The 16,685-nt window shown below is 41.4% G+C and overlaps 1 protein-coding gene and 7 non-coding genes across 8 annotated transcripts; 7 read left to right on the top strand and 1 right to left on the bottom strand.

The window, feature by feature from the left end:
- The first annotated feature begins 340 nt into the window (after positions 1 to 340).
- trnal-aag (transfer RNA leucine (anticodon AAG)) lies at positions 341 to 422 on the top strand. The gene has a single exon. It is a non-coding gene; the product is annotated as a tRNA-Leu (tRNA).
- A 464-nt stretch (positions 423 to 886) lies between these two features.
- On the top strand, positions 887 to 968 carry trnal-aag (transfer RNA leucine (anticodon AAG)). The gene has a single exon. It is a non-coding gene; the product is annotated as a tRNA-Leu (tRNA).
- Positions 969 to 1,515: 547 nt separating this feature from the next.
- On the top strand, positions 1,516 to 1,597 carry trnal-aag (transfer RNA leucine (anticodon AAG)). Its single transcript has one exon. It is a non-coding gene; the product is annotated as a tRNA-Leu (tRNA).
- A 636-nt stretch (positions 1,598 to 2,233) lies between these two features.
- On the top strand, positions 2,234 to 2,315 carry trnal-aag (transfer RNA leucine (anticodon AAG)). Its single transcript has one exon. It is a non-coding gene; the product is annotated as a tRNA-Leu (tRNA).
- Positions 2,316 to 2,877: 562 nt separating this feature from the next.
- On the top strand, positions 2,878 to 2,959 carry trnal-aag (transfer RNA leucine (anticodon AAG)). The gene has a single exon. It is a non-coding gene; the product is annotated as a tRNA-Leu (tRNA).
- Positions 2,960 to 3,603: 644 nt separating this feature from the next.
- On the top strand, positions 3,604 to 3,685 carry trnal-aag (transfer RNA leucine (anticodon AAG)). The gene has a single exon. It is a non-coding gene; the product is annotated as a tRNA-Leu (tRNA).
- Positions 3,686 to 4,213: 528 nt separating this feature from the next.
- On the top strand, positions 4,214 to 4,295 carry trnal-aag (transfer RNA leucine (anticodon AAG)). Its single transcript has one exon. It is a non-coding gene; the product is annotated as a tRNA-Leu (tRNA).
- A 1,533-nt stretch (positions 4,296 to 5,828) lies between these two features.
- Positions 5,829 to 10,455, bottom strand: cacng3a (calcium channel, voltage-dependent, gamma subunit 3a). Its single transcript, XM_070828107.1, has 4 exons — positions 10,245 to 10,455; positions 6,735 to 6,818; positions 6,485 to 6,625; positions 5,829 to 6,394 (listed from the first exon to the last, which is right to left on the bottom strand). Exons 1-4 carry the CDS (start codon positions 10,453 to 10,455, stop codon positions 5,829 to 5,831), a joined length of 1,002 nt encoding a protein of 333 aa, XP_070684208.1.
- Positions 10,456 to 16,685: the final 6,230 nt, after the last annotated feature.

Here is a 16,685-nt window from a genome sequence, read left to right as displayed (position 1 = left end):
AATAATTGTGCACATTTTACAGCATACAAATATTTATGAATCTATTCCACAAATCAATTAATCCAGCTACAATGTGTAGTTTAGTCAGTTTTCATCCTAAACGTACGTCTCATTGAATCAGTGCATTCCATGCTAGCCTCTGTTAGCGTTGGCAGTGGTTTAAAAGTAGATGTGATCCATCTTGGTTTCCTAGTGTTCTTTGGTTGTTCCGCTGTGTTGTCACGAGTCCTTGTTGCGTTTTGTTTTATCGGTAATATGAATAAAACAAAGAATAAGACAAAGCTAGTGCTCACGCCACATACACGGCCTCTGATTAGTGATCTAAAAACGTTGCTCGTACGGTAGCGTGGCCGAGCGGTCTAAGGCGCTGGATTAAGGCTCCAGTCTCTTCGGGGGCGTGGGTTCGAATCCCACCGCTGCCAGGTTTTGTGCTGTGTTTCTGAATAAGCACCAATTGAAAATGTTCCTACAAGGAATTAGTAGCGTCTGCTTGGTAGATGTTGAAGCCTACAGTACTCAAGTTGTTGTAAATATGTTGCAGTTACAATCTGCAGCTTAGCCACCTTTCATCCTAACTGTGTACACCTGCATCATTGAACCAGCACATTCTTTTTGCTCCTATGTTGGTTTAAGAAAGACTTCTGTTTCAAAGCAGGTGTGAACTACTAAATCTTTCCTGGTGTTCGTTGGTTGTCCTACAGGATTGTCAGGGAGCCTTGTTGAATCTTCAGGGTGTTCATCAGTGGCACACTATGAATACAATAGAAAATATAATCAAATAAATTGTTTTTTTCTCACTTAACTATTAGTCCTGTATTATAATGTAAAGCTAGTTACTATTCCATATACACAGAGCTGAACTAGTGGTCTGAAGTGGTCTTATAGAGGTAGCGTGGCCGAGCGGTCTAAGGCGCTGGATTAAGGCTCCAGTCTCTTTGGAGGCGTGGGTTCGAATCCCACCGCTGCCATGGTTTTGTCATGAGCACTTCTGAGATGATACCATTAGGAAATAGAAATAAAACTTGAAATCATGCACTAAAAAGAATCAACACTTTCTACTTGTGATCTCCTCCGGTGAGTAAAAAATGTTAACATAAGTCTGCTTGAAACTCAAGTTAGTACTGTGGACAAGGCTTCTACAGTATATGTGATGCTTGTGAGGTCAATACAGAAAATCATATCTTTGAGATACTAACTCAAAAAATGTTGACGTCACTAAGACTCCCCCCCCCCCCCCCCCCCCCCCCTGTAGTCCACCTCAGTTCAATGAAACATTTAGTGTCTTTCAGCTTCCTGTTTTGGTTTTACAGCCTGACCAACTTTACTGCTCTGGACCCCATTTAAAGACATAGCAGACACTCTTTGGCAGCAAAAAAGCTTGAACAAACATCAGGAAAAAGGAAAATAGAATCCTTACGTGACTTCTTACAGGGTTTTGCCTTTTATCCCTCTTGAATATTACTAAAAGCTATTCAATATAAGTACAAACCAAGTTGTCTGAATCTGTTTTTTGGAGGTAGCGTGGCCGAGCGGTCTAAGGCGCTGGATTAAGGCTCCAGTCTCTTCGGGGGCGTGGGTTCGAATCCCACCGCTGCCAGAAAGTGTTGTATTGTACTTCCAAAATAATACTAACACAAGTTGCTGCTGAGACTTGCAGCGAAGACAAAAAGCATGTAGCTACTATATCCTTGTCCATAATATATCTATACTGAAGAAATTTGCTGAGGTGACATCTGCACTATTGAAGGAATTTGTACGGTTGCCACGACTTCTGTAATACAGACGGGTGATGGTGTTTTAAGGTAATCATGATCACAATTATAAGATAAAAAATTAAGATACAAGTCAAAAGATTTGATGTCAAAGCTCTATCGACATTTGATATTTACAATGGATTAGATGAGTTTGTGCCATGTGAGACGTCTATAGAGACAAAGAGAATTATCACCCCTCTCTGCATCTGCAGTTCTCCTCAGCTCTATGGAGCATTTTAGCAACTTTTTAGCTCACTGTTTTGGTTTTACAGCCTGACCAACTTCACTGTTTTGGTCCAGTCTCACTGCTTTCATCAACCCCATTTCCTGACACAGCAGGCACACTATGAATACAACGGAAAATATAATCAAATAAATGTTTTTTTCTCACTTAACTATTAGTCCTGTATTATAATGTAAATCTAGTTACTATTCCATATACACAGAGCTGAACTAGTGGTCTGAAGGGGTCTTACGGAGGTAGCGTGGCCGAGCGGTCCAAGGCGCTGGATTAAGGCTCCAGTCTCTTCGGGGGCGTGGGTTCGAATCCCACCGCTGCCAGGGTTTTGTCATGAGTGCTTCTGAGATAATACCAACAGAAAATAGCACTAAAACTTGAAATCATGCATGAAAAAGAATGAAGACGTTCTACTCTGCAAGTGTGTTCTCCTCCGGTGGGTAACAAATGTTAACATGAAAGTCTGCTTGAAACTCAAGTTATTACTGTTGACATGGCTTCTGTAGAATATGTGATGGTACTGTCTTGTGAGGTCAATACAGAAAATCGTGTCTTTGAGATACTAACTCAAAAAATGTTGACGTCACCAAAATAGTGGAAGATAGTGTCTTTCAGCTCGTTGTTTTGGTTTTACAGCCTGACCAACTTTACGGTTTTGGTCCAGTTTCGCTGCTTTCTTCAACCCCATTTTAAAGACATAGCAGACAGTCTTTGGCAGCAAAAAAGCTTGAACAAACCCACTGTTATCAGTGGGAAACATCAGTAAAAAGGAAAATAGAATCCTTACTTGACTTCATACAGGGTTTTGCCCTTTATCCCTCTTGAATATTACTAAAAGCTATTCAATATAAGTACAAACCAAGTTGTTGAAGGCTGTTGTTTGGAGGTAGCGTGGCCGAGCGGTCTAAGGCGCTGGATTAAGGCTCCAGTCTCTTCGGGGGCGTGGGTTCGAATCCCACCGCTGCCAGAAAACGTTGTATTGTATTTCTGAAATGATACTAACACAAGATGCTGCTGAGACTTGCAGCAAAGACAAAAAGCATGTAGCTACTATATCCTTGTCCATATTATAGCTATACTGAAGAAATTTGCTGAGGTGACATCTTCACTATTGAAGGAATTTGTACGGTTGCCACGACTTCTGTAATACAGACGGGTGATGGTGTTTTAAGGTAATCATGATCACAATTATAAGATACTGGGTCAAAAATTAAGATACAAGTCAAAAGATTTGATGTCAAAGCTCTATTGACATTTGATATTTACAATGGATTAGATGAGTTTGTGCCATGTGAGACGTCTATAGAGACAAAGAGAATTATCACCCCTCTCTGCATCTGCAGTTCTCCTCAGCTCTGTGGAGCATTTTAGCAACTTTCAGCTCACTGTTTTGGTTTTACAGCCTGACCAACTTCACTGTTTTGGTCCAGTCTCACTGCTTTCATCAACCCCATTTCCTGACACAGCAGGCACGCTATGAATACAACGGAAAATATGATCAAATAAATGTTTTTTTTCCTCACTTAACTATTAGTCCTGTATTATAATGTAAATCTAGTTACTATTCCATATACACAGAGCTGAACTAGTGGTCTGAAGGGGTCATACGGAGGTAGCGTGGCCGAGCGGTCCAAGGCACTGGATTAAGGCTCCAGTCTCTTCGGGGGCGTGGGTTCGAATCCCACCGCTGCCATGGTTTTGTCATGAGCGCTTCTGAGATAATACCAACAGAAAATAGCACTAAAACTTGAAATCATGCATGAAAAAGAATGAAGACGTTCTACTCTGCAAGTGTGTTCTCCTCCGGTGGGTAACAAATGTTAACACAAAAGTCTGCTTGAAACTCAAGTTAGTACTGTTGACATGGCTTCTGCAGAATATGTGATGGTACTGTCTTGTGAGGTCAATACAGAAAATCGTCACCAAAATAGTGGAAGATAGTGTCTTTCAGCTCGCTGTTTTGGTTTTACAGCCTGACCAACTTTACGGTTTTGGTCCAGTTTCGCTGCTTTCCTCAACCCCATTTTAAAGACATAGCAGACAGTCTTTGGCAGCAAAAAAGCTTGAACAAACCCACTGTTATCAGTGGGAAACATCAGTGAAAAGGAAAATAGAATCCTTACTTGACTTCATACAGGGTTTTGCCTTTTATCCCTCTTGAATATTACTAAAAGCTATTCAATATAAGTACAAACCAAGTTGTTGAAGACTGTTGTTTGGAGGTAGCGTGGCCGAGCGGTCTAAGGCGCTGGATTAAGGCTCCAGTCTCTTTGGGGGCGTGGGTTCGAATCCCACCGCTGCCAGAGAATTTTACATTGATACCAAAGCACTTGAGGACAACAGGGAATAATATGGACTGTGCGTCACACTGTGACGTGGTTTGTACAGTTGTTATGGCTACTGTAGTATGTGTGATGGTGTCGTGAGGTAATTTACCTGTGTGGTCAAGACATGACGGCATTGTGAGCGTATTCATCACAACCGCCTTGAACATTTGCCAGAATGATGCTGCTGCCATGGCAACCCATCAGGTCTCTCCGTCTGCCTGCTGCTCTGCTGTTGCTGGTCTGCGAAGCTGAACTGTCCCATCACCATCGCTAACACAGCTCACTCATGCACGTTCACACACATGAAGACCCTCAGATTTTTCAGTACGGGGGGGAATCATTTATTTAAGATAAATTGTTTGTGCCTTTGTTTATATATTTGTACTTGGCGTGCACATTTGCTTCTGTTCCTACTTATGCTAGGACAGACATTTGAATATTCTGTCTCACACTCTCTTAAACACCCAAAAAACACCCAAGATGTGCCCTGTGCAGTACAAAAGCAACAACACTACACCTTGAACCACACTTATTTCTGTCCAGAGCACATTTTGTGTTAATTCACAAGCTTTATTCGATGTAAACAGAGACTCAGTGACAAGGGCAGAACCTTTTGTTACACTTACGCACACACGCTTATGCAACACACACTCAGACACACAAACAGGCACGCTGAGAGACAGACAGAGAGCGTTTTAATGCATTTTAATGGGGTTTCGATTTTGAGCGTAGGTCCACAAAAAGGAGGACAGGAACAGGACATAGTTAGTTATGTCATTCCCTGATGTACGTGTTTGTGCGTCTTCTATTTTTTGTGATAGTTTCTTCGTTTCATGAACAGCTTCTCCTCTTTGTCTCCCTCTGCATGACTGTCTCATACACACATTCCTATTTCTATACACACTCATTCGTGCACACACACTACAGATATACTGTAGACACAGCTACTGTAATAGCATAACAACAATGACATACAAAGAGCACAAAAATATTAGATCTTAAAAATGTCTTTTTTTTTTTTTTACTTCACCATGTTTTCTTCGAGCTCATCATCGGTAAATTAGAGATACAGATTTCTTCAGTCTAGAGAACATAAGAGACATAATCTGCAACTTCTTTGATAATTGATTTGCCATTTTTAGCCAAACAATCTCTGATTCCAGCTTCTCAAACATGCTTCATTTCTCTGTTTTATATCATTACAAATTGAACATCTTTGGGGTTTTTAGACTGTTGGTCAGACAAAGCGAGCAATTTGGAGAAGTCATGTTAGGCTCTGGGAAACTGTGATTATGATTTTTTTCACAGTTGTTTGGACATTTAATCAGCTAGAAGGCTATAATAAGCAAGAGATTAGTCGTTGAAGCCCTATTCCGGCTTCCAAAGTCTCTCCTCTTTCTTAACCAAGAAAATGAGGGGACTTCCTCTCTTTTAATGTTCTCTCACAGATGTTCTTCTTGTGTTTAATCACTGCACCAGCCCTCCTCCACTTCACTCCTCCCCTCCTCCTCAGACAGGCGTTGTCCTTCTGTTGGCAGCACAGTTTCCCGGCAGCATATCTGTATTGTTGTGAGCAGCTGCAGTAGTTAAATCGTCCACAGCCATATCAATCTTACCATCTTTGAGAGGCGAGGCTAAGGTGTAGAGCATGAACTCTGAGCCCACTGTCACTGGTGTTGGCAAACCTGCCATGGCTTTGGAGTCAGCTGAGATGGACGGCTCTCGGTCTCGCACCAAGGACGCTCGAAAGGAGTGCGAGGTGATGTCCCCTGCACTGTGGTTGCTCCTGTAGCTGTATCGGCGGGAGCGGTTCTGGTAGTAACGGTTGCGGTAGTAAGATGAGCTACGGGAGATGGGAGGCTTCATGAGCGAAGGCCGGCCTTTAGTGCGCAGGTTTCTGTGTTTTTCTATGAACACATGCACTGCCAGGACGCCCACCATCTCAGCCAGCACGAAGGACAGAGCTCCAAAATAAAAAGACCAGCCATAGGAGTAACTCTTCTTGTTGTCGCTCTGGCTGGGATCACCTGAGTTGGCTGATATGTACACAATGATGCCAATAATGTTACTGAGACCTGGAGAGTTCAGAGGGATGGAGAGGGTCAGGTGGATGATAAATACTGTAGTTTGGGTGCATGCATGTTAGATTTGTGTGTGTTTCTGACCTGCAGAGACAAAGAGTATACCCGCACTGAGGATGACATTGTAGCGTGACTTGTAGAACTCGCTGGCAGCCACACACACACCTCCGAGAAATAATAATCCCACACTGAGGATGGGGAAGAGGCTGGAGGCTCGTACTGCTCCTGAGGAGAGGAGAGTGGAGCTGGGTGTGCAGTACACAACATCTGAATACCTGAGACGTCCATCACAGCTGTTACATCTCACAGTTGTATGTGCATATTTGTTACCCACGTAGTAAATACTCTGCAGCATCCTGCTCGTAGTCTCCATCTTCAGCAAAGTGATCAATGTCTTTGCAAACACCCCGAAATGTTCCTGCAGGAGAAGCAAAGAGAAAGGCAGAGAACACATGACAGCACATTCATTTTACGACTGCTTTACCCTGCACCGCTCTGCTCCGTATCACTTTATAACACGACATAAATAGTGTATTATTTCTAGAAGTCACAGTGTCTTTGACCCAGTACTCTTTGCGTATTCTCTCTAACAGTGACCTGTATAATGCTAAATGCGACGCTTACCATCTGATGGGCTGCATTAAGGTATATTGATTGTTCTTCCTGCTTTTATATAATTTGGCACCGAGCTTAATAGAAAATATTTTGCAAAAGAAATAGGAAGTGTGTCTATTCAATATGCTGGACGTGTGAGAGAAACATGAAACAATGGCCTCTCACGACCATCATCAAAGGCACATTGTTTCATCGAAGGCACAGACTTTTGAGCAATTTAACCACAGATTGACTGTCCCTCTCAGGTTGTTTAATTTGGAGGATTTTAAGGGGCCTGAAGTAGTCAAAGTATTCAGCATTTCACAAGAGCAATGCAAAAAATAGAGAAAAAGTCATTAAAATAACATTTGTGTAATTGAAATATATATTGTATCCTCTTACAGTCCCTCAGCTTGCTCTCTGGACCTTATTGCAGGTCTTGACCTTTATAATTAACCCAACTGAGGCCAATTTTCAGAATCAGCTTTAGTGGAATCAGCTAATTTGAACATTTCTTTAAAAGAAATTTTAGTTCCCTTGGGAAATAAAACAAGATCACTACAGTAACAATCCAGCAATGACATAATGATAGAATAATCAAGTGCTAAGTGAGTGTTTTCTATATGGGAACTCACACAATGAGTTAGTAGAAGCGAGGCATGTTCGGTAAAACTGTCAGGGGCATTTTATGAAATAGAATAAAATTAGCTTCCGAGACCAGATATTCTTGAGCAATGTTTATGTTGGCAATTACAGTGACCAGCCGTAGGAGTAGCTCATTACAGTGTCTCTGCAACATCTTTATTTCTCTATAAACGTGGCTATACCCTTCAGAGGAAAAAAGGAAGGGAGCTGTCAGCTTCAGAAAAGTGAGAGCATTTAATAACACTGGTGCCAAGCTTGAAACGTGCTGCGATCCAGAGTAGCTGCCATTCCAAGCCTTTTTAGTGTCCTTTAAGCCATTTAGTGCCTGTATTTGTGCACATATTCAGCATATTTAATGTTCTCACTTCTCTGCATTTGACAGCTCCCGCCTTCATTTCTCTGTTGGCTGTTATTACTGGGAAACCTTCTTTTTTTTTTCTTTAGGAATGTGACGCATTGAACCAAACAGCTCTAAATTAAACCAAACTAAACCAGCTCAGGAAATATCTCCTCCTGACACTATATGTTGGCAATAATCCAAACCATAAAACAGCACAACAGTCCCACCAATCATCAAGTGTCCAAACAGACAGACTTTTTCTATCAAACCCTGTAAAGACTTTGGTGTATTTCAGTGTGGACTTTCAAAAATCAGCTGCACATGTTTCCTGCTCTCGGTAACCTTTGGCCCAGCAGTGACTTTCACCATCTGCAAACACAGGGATATATTGATATATGTGCCCCTATGTGCTGCACCGATTGACCGGTATTGATGATGTGACTCGGTCGCTGTGGTTACCAAAACAAAACTCATTCTGCAGCTACAACTCAGGCCACTGTGAACGGGTCAGACAGAAAAAGCACACTGCCGAGACAGCGTTTATTCATTCATTAGCATTTACATGGCTGCCGTGCACCTTTCTCCTTACTCCAACCAGGAATAGATATTTCCTGTCGGCCAATTTAGTGCCACTCTTCAAACTGCACTCTGGAGAGCAATTTTGTTACAGCTTGACATGAAAACAACCAGCCTCTGCAGCAGCTCCAGGAGAAACCAACTGTATCCCATAATAAATGTCTGTCCGCAGCCTGTTGTCCTTTCTGTGTGCTCATGTATTCTTATTTTAAATCTATGTTCTTTGTTATGCCTGTCATGTCATGTCACCGTTAATTGTTGTTATCTTATTGTGCGAATAAAGAAAATCTTTTCATTTGTCTTATTAAATCTTATAATTATTCAGTGCACATGATGCACGGAGAGCCTTCAGCTTCCCATCTTTCTGTCTGTCAGCCCGCTTCTGGTTTTTTTGGATGCAGGCTGATGGAGACACACACACACACAGGACAGTTAAAGCATTGATGTCCCCTGCATGCTTTGTTACCTTTCCATTAAGCCATTTTGGAGTTCAGAGATAGCAGGGCAGCAGCAGAGGGAGGGGTCGAGGGGAACGGAGGGAAGAAAGTGAAGTGCATGAGGGAGAAATAAGAGAGCTGAACCTTTTCATTCCGTTCAGAAAATTAGCAAAGCAAACAGAACGCGCTGGGTAAGAGAAATAGGGATGTTATTAAAAAGCAATAAATAATTGAACATTTCCATCCATCACACATCAAAACGTAAACACCTCTCTGTCCCTCCCAAAGATGCATCTTCATGAATTTTGCCATCAATCTAAATCAAGTTAAAATACAAGATGTGTCTGAGGAGACTTCCTGTGCTCAACAAAACGGGTTTTCATTAGAAACAAATAGATGAAAATAAACTCAAATGTACTTTTTTTTAACGTAATAACGGTTAATTAAAGTCTGTTTTAGCTTAAATACTGTAGAACAAACTTCCATCGATTTTCTAGATCATTCATTTGATCCTCTGTTTGTAAAAGTACTATATTTAAGTGCAATTTTCCATTCCATTCACTTTCCATTATTTTACACATGCTATTTTATACTTCCACTACAACTCAGATAATATATTCCTTACTTTACTCCATTACATTTAATTATTTACTTTACAACTCAAGATTTTACATAAATACACAGGATACATTGATATTGGTTAAACTACTCTCAACAGTTTATAAAATGTTTACAGTTATCTTACACATCAAATAGTAATAATAATCCTACAACATGCTTTATTATACTATAACACACACACGGGGCATTTGACTCCATTTGATACCTCTGTGTCTGTACTTCAGAGCAGGACTTTTACTTGTAATTGAGTATTTTGACATTTTTGAATGATGTGAAAACTTCCCCCACCACTGGATGCTATAAATAAAGTTCACCAACAGTATTATTTATTCTTTAGTCAAATTTGTAACATCCTGAACTTGTCTGGGATGATAAAAACACAGGAAGTGCCCTCCCATAATGAAAAATGAATTATGAGTCCTTATATCATTATGGGATTTTATATTTTCCATCAGTGTAGCAGTTATCACCCAATGTAAAGACGTGGTGTAGACCTGCATGTTCTCTCCTGTGGAAGCAAAACTTATCACACTATATATTTCTTATTTAAGCAGTCTGCAGCCCGTTGATCCTGCAGTTTAATATGTTTCTGGAGAGCTCGGTAGAGTACAGTCAGGAGTGTGTGTCCTACCCTCGGTGCAGCAGGTCCTCCACAGACCCGAGTGGGTCAGGACCTCCTCGTTCTTGCGGACGGTCTCGTTGTCGTTCTGGCTCTTGGAGCGGCACATCCCGCGGGAATACAGCCAGTAGTCCGTGCCCACGGCGATGGTCATGAGGCTGAAGGCGCAGAAAGCCCCCGCCGTGGTCAGCAGCATCATCACACCCCGGTTACACAGCCTCATGTCGGCCCAGCCTCCTCCAGTCCTCCAGTGGACGGAGACCAGCGGGGATGAAAACTGTTACAAACTTTCCCCCCGGTGTCTTATCTTTGTGTGGATCCGGGAAGGAAACTCAGATTTTGGGCACATCCTCTGCAACCTGCGCTCTTCTCGTACAGTTGGACAGCCGTGCGCGTTTCGGGACGGGTCATTTCCCCCTGAGCCACATGCACAATGCTTGGTTCACTGAGTTTGGATGTCAAGGGCGCAGGAGAGCATGACGGGATGTTGCTGTTTGGTCAGTAGAGCAACTGAAGAATCACAGAGGAAAAACAGGCCGAGGGGCGAAAAAGTGGGAAAATCCTCCAGAAATCTAAAAGTTGTTGGGAGAAAACAGAAACTGCAGCGCCCCTCTGGACATGTTCCACTTTGTTGTAGCTCAACTCTGTGTGGCGTTAACTGCGGGATAATCCCGCCTCCAGTGTGTGTGTGTGTGTGTGTGTGTGTGTGTGTGTGTGTGTCACTGAGCATACTACCAGTTCAGCACCATGGACAGCAGCACAGCAGAGAAGGCTTCCTGTACCATAATCATGTTAGTTTGCCAACAAAAAAAGCCTCATAAATTATAGTATTATAATGAACTATAATTTCTAATGTCACCAACAAGCCGTTATACTCAATAAATAGTTTTATTTCTGTTTTTACTACAAAGAGTGCTCTTTCACTGCGTTGTCTTTAAATAAAAACAGCTCAATAATGTTTTTACCTAAAAATGCAGAGGAGTTGGGGGAGTTTAGAGCCCAGAGTTGTGTCTGTATCTTCCTCCCAGGCTTAATAAAGCCCCAACAATCTCCAACCACCAAGAAAGGGAAAGAAATAAAGGCTTGAGGGGACGGAAAGTCTACAGTGGTGATTAAGGAACAGAAGGAGTCTGCTACTTCTGCCTCAGATGAGCATTTCAACTCAGATCTTCTCTCATCTGAACTTTGGTGGCTGGACAGTAAAAAAAAAAAAAAATAGTGGCCTTTTAGTGAATTAATCAAGCTGTAAAAATGAAGGAGACAATAATGGGATTATTAAATACGTGTAAATAAGGATGATACATTGGAGCACTTCTACTCAATAAGGGACAGAAATATATTAATTTCTAAGGATGATGTCATAGCTGTTTACTCATCATATATCTTTCATATTTATATCCTCATCAGGTCTCCACCCAACAGTAAATGGGAGAGAAGCGTCCAAGGAGCGTACGGGCGCCCTCATATGAATGAACAAAAGAATAAATGAGAGCATGAATACTTAATGTTTGAATATAAAGCAAGTGAGCATGTGTGAAAAAGCCAAAGCAGTCAAAATCAGCAAAACATTTTTTTTGAAGAGCAAAACTATCAGAATACAGTTCACCTACTTTTTATATTTTATATATATTTTATACATTTTATATATTTTATATATAGGCCTACTATAAACTCAGCTATAGTGCAGGAACCTGCCATTGACTTTTATTCCAAATATCCTAAATGTTATCACATTTTTAAATGTGATCATTATCACTTTGACCCCTTTTCATTCATTTGTATTTAAACTTTTCATGACACTTTCTTGTAATACAAAACTTCTGGAGACTACACCACTGATTTAGACCAATGAAACAGAGCGTTAAGCCTCACAAGTAGAGCTGAAACAATGATCAGTTAGTCAGTCGACAAAAAAAGAAGCAACTCTTGAAGTCAACTGTCGAGCAAAAAGGTTGATCTTTCTCAAGGTTCTGCTTCTCAAAAGTATCGTTTTACTGCTTTCAACTATTTTATGTAAATTGATTTTGTTAAGATTTGAACTGCTGGTTGGACATAGCGTTAAAAAGAATTGACCGTAACCTGTGAGGACATGTTTTCAGATGTTTTACAGGCTATTAAAACCACATTATGTCCAATAGTGATAAAGGAAACACCATAAGCTGCAGCCATACTCATGAGTAGCTTCCCTCTGCCATTTAAAGTTCATTTAAAAAAAAAAAAAAAAACATTTAAGAATTTTATCCTCATAACACAAGTCACTATAAGCCTTGGACATTTTTGCCTAATGTGTTACTTTGGCACATCCTAAAGCCAAACTGTCACAGAAATGTCATCTTATAGTATCTGTTAAACTGACTAACAGTACTTTTAATAATCAAACATGAGTTTGATTTGTAATTTTCTGCAAACTGTTTTGTTTTGACCTTAATGAATTTGTGACAGACATCATGCAGGCAAGCAAAGTGTGTTTTTAAAGAGCGACCATACACTGAATCATTTTTGTAGCTGTCAACATGGTTATGGTGCCGTTTGTTTAATTATTATTTTCAATTTGAATCACACATCGACTCACGGGTGGAATACCGAACAGGCCTGCTGGGCTCAGCCCCAGGCTCCCAAGGGCTCAGGGGGCCCCTAAGTCAGAGCCTCTGCGTGAAGCTGCTGTCACATAATTTCACAAGACAGAAACTGTCATAATACATTTTAAGTGAGTTTTTGTCCCGTCAGGTTTTATCTATAGGACTTTAGACGGGCACAGTTTACACGTCTCATAATCCGCCTATATATCTACTGCATCATTCTCTATGGAAATAAATAACCTAGACGTGTTGCACAGGCCTTCGTGTCATCATGGTAGCAATTTCATAATTGGATATAAATGCTGTAGTGGCAGGTGATCCGTTACAAGCCAGAAAAACACAAGTGACTGAAATGGTGTTATGATAATTCACTTTAATGTGGGTATCATACTGTCAGTGTCTCTCACGCGCAGGGAAAGAGGGCGCATGCAACACATGTATACGGTCCTGTTACACACTTTCCTCAGGTTGCTTTATAAAAGTTGCCCTCTTCTCCTCGCCCTCTTCTTCTTCTCCTGCCTTTTGCATAGTAAAGCACTTCTCCCCCCTTTTCCCTTCTCCATCTTATCTCATTTTCCAGCTCCATTCTCCTGAAAATCTACAATATGTGAGCGTTAGTTAGAGACAGGGAGAAGGAAAAAGAAATAACAGATCAAATGAAGATCTAAGGAAAGGAAAAGAGGAAGGAGGAGGAGAAAGGGAGGGATAAATATGGGAAAACAAAAGTGGGAAGCGACAGCAGAGAGTGGTGGCAGGGATAAAGTGCAGAGAGAAAGGGGAGACGGGGCTGTGAAGAATAGTGTACGATAACATGAAAACCACTTCTAGCTCTAGATCCCATTCCTATTTACACATACACTGAAACACAAGTCATACAGAATTATTACATCTACTTTATATGTTCATTTCATAAAATCTCATATTTTCTCATCAAAGACAGCAAAGCAGTCTCTGCTCCGTGCTTTGGAAAGCAAACTCTTTAGCCACGCATATTTGACACTATATCAGAGAGGAAACTAAAACTTAATTTGAGCATGGACATTTCAAAACTCACTTGCATCGATAAATTCAACACACTGAGGCTTGTTCTCCTCCGTGACGTCAAAAGCAAATCTTAAGGAACTACTGTTACCAACAAGTATGGCATGCATAGAGGAGCCGCACCACAAAGACTGTATAGGCCTACACAGCACTAACCCACTGCATACACAGTGCCATGGAGAAAAGAAAAAGAGAGATTAAGCAAGAAAAAAAAAAAAGACAGAGACATCTTTAAATATCACTGCCAAACAGGCATTTGGGGAATTTCTCTTTTCTTTTTTTTGCATCAATTTGGAAGACGAGACGTGCTTAAGACTAAGTTCAGGCCTAACTTAGACATGAGGTTATAAATCAGGACTTTAATCTTTCAGAACCTTCCTTCTAATCCGCAGCCTGCACAGACACGTGTGTGCGCATGTGTGTGTGTGTGTGTGTGTGTGTGTGTGCATGCGAGCACATACATGACATATTGATCATGGAATGTTCATGACGCAACCTATACAGGTCGAAGAGAAGGAAATCAAGTAAACAAACACACGCTGTTGTTGATTGATGCGGAACATACACACAGTTACACATTCACTATGAGTCTTGATCGCCGGCCTTTGTGTCGAGCTGCTCGCCGTGAGGTCCTGCGAGAGCCGCACACGCTGGGAGTTTTCTGTTAAAGTGGCCCGTCACTGGTCTGCGGTTACTGGTCAAACTCGGTCCCACTGTGACAGACCAGCAGCTAAAGCCATCTGCAGTTTGTGTTTTATTCTGCTGCTTGCGTGTTTGTAGGTGTCTATATGTGGAGGGTTATGATTACTATCCGGTTCAGATGCTGGTGTGGGTTGAGTTTGAATGTGGCGTCGTTTGGGTCTAGATGGTGCTGGATGAGTCTTTGATGAGTGTTAACTAGGCTGTACGAGCTGGAGTTAAAGTCTTGTCCGGGCTGCGTCTAACCAACAGGAACTCCTCAGACTTGTATGATGAACTCTGGGTTGGTGTAGGAGAATCCTTGAAACTCGTTCTGGTCCAGATTCATAATGAAGAGCTTGTCTGTGGGCGTCAACTCCACCGCCATCTTTGTGAACTCCTTGTCGAAGTTGCCGACGTCACGGCGAGATTTCTGCCACAGAGAGAAAAGACGGAGAGATGACGTGTTAGAAAACCAAAGCTAGGGTTGATTCATAGAGCGTTTAGAAAGCAGAAGGTTGACAACAATAAGAGCACAAAGATGAAGAGAAGAAAAGGAGTTCAATTGTTTCAGCACATGAAATAATAATCTGCAGAGGTGGGACAAAGTCATTGTTTTGCAAGTCTCAAATGTATGAACTGGAGATTCAAGTCCCAAGTCACAGACCTAAATGTTGTGTTCAGGGTCCTTAACAAGTCATTATGTGCCCTTTTAGCACCATTTTAAATTCATAAACAGTTTTTACAGCACATCTATAAAAACAGAGGTTACTCTTGCATGCAAGGCCGTAGCCAGGGCCAAAGATCTCTCCACAGTGTCATTATACAACATATTGGGATAGATAAATTCCTAAAACAGGTGCCCATGTGAACATTCGAGTAAGTGATGGGAGACAAAGTCAGTGATTGTTATCGTCCTCGTTCTGTGCAAAAATTCACCCACAGGTTTATCTGAAGCTGATATGAGGCTTCAGCAGTAAGAGTGAGTTACTCAAGAGGATATCTTTCAAAGTTTGTCTTTTTAGTACAGAATTGTGTTTCCCTGCTGAGCTGCAGCGGATGTTTGGCAGCAAAAAGGAGGAACTTCGGTCGATAAAAAAACTGACTTTGGAAGATGATCAACTTTTGTCTAACTACTATAAGACTGCTAAAGTCTCATATTATTTTAAAGAATATAACCAACAAAAACTTTTGAATACATTTCTTTGTGCTCCACATCTCACATTGACAGCACACTAGGAAAGGGATCTCTTAATGGCCACGATAAACAGGAGGAGCAATAACAGGAAACAAACCTGTTTCAACATTAATACTGACACATAACTGTTGTTTTAAAACACACTTGAGGAAATGTGATCCTACCCTTAAAGACTAAGTGAAGAGTCATGAGTCATTGGTGTTAAATTGTAAGTCAGGTTATGTGTTTTGTGATTTTGTCAGGTCACTACAGTCAATCCACACCTCTGATTATCTGTAAATGACGGCACCACAAGGAGTCGAGATTCAGCAAAACACACCACTGATTCCATACAAGACTGGGGGGAGCAAGTCGACAAAAAACAAACACACCCTGCCGACAAACCCAGGAACACAGTCATAAGATGAGGAAGACCAACCGAAACATTTCAACGGCACAAATGCAGGAAGATCCAAGACAAACTTCAAAAGCCAGAGAGAGGAAATGTTCCAGTACAGAACAGACAACGATCGATAGAAAACAGACCAGCTGCAGCCCAAACCACAACCGGAAAAGATTTCACACAGGGAAGTGAAGCAGTGAGCCCCAGGCAAGACACATGAATCGCACACATACACACACACACACACACACACACACACAAAGCATTTAGTTTCCTACCTCCTCCTTTTGTTTCATCACAGGGTTTCCAGCTGAAACGCAGAGGAGCTGGAGACTTTCTCTACCACTGGTCCACGAACTCACCACTAATTCAGCTTATTTTAGTGTGTGAGGCATCTCTGCAGTGTGTGTGTGTGTGTTTTGTGGATAACATTTCATTTAAACTCCTCAAGTGGCTTTTCTAAACAATACATAAGTAATAAATGGTTGATAACATTAATTAATTATCCAGTTTCTGTAAGAGAACGTAGGGACTTTCTCATGCATATGGTTTGCTACTGGTGTCATCACCTGAAC

The sequence above is a fragment of the Pempheris klunzingeri genome, chromosome 3, assembly GCF_042242105.1.
Source record: "Pempheris klunzingeri isolate RE-2024b chromosome 3, fPemKlu1.hap1, whole genome shotgun sequence".
NCBI lineage: Eukaryota > Metazoa > Chordata > Actinopteri > Acropomatiformes > Pempheridae > Pempheris > Pempheris klunzingeri.
Note: the sequence above shows the minus strand (reverse complement) of the source record. Positions and strands in the feature narration are given on the sequence as shown.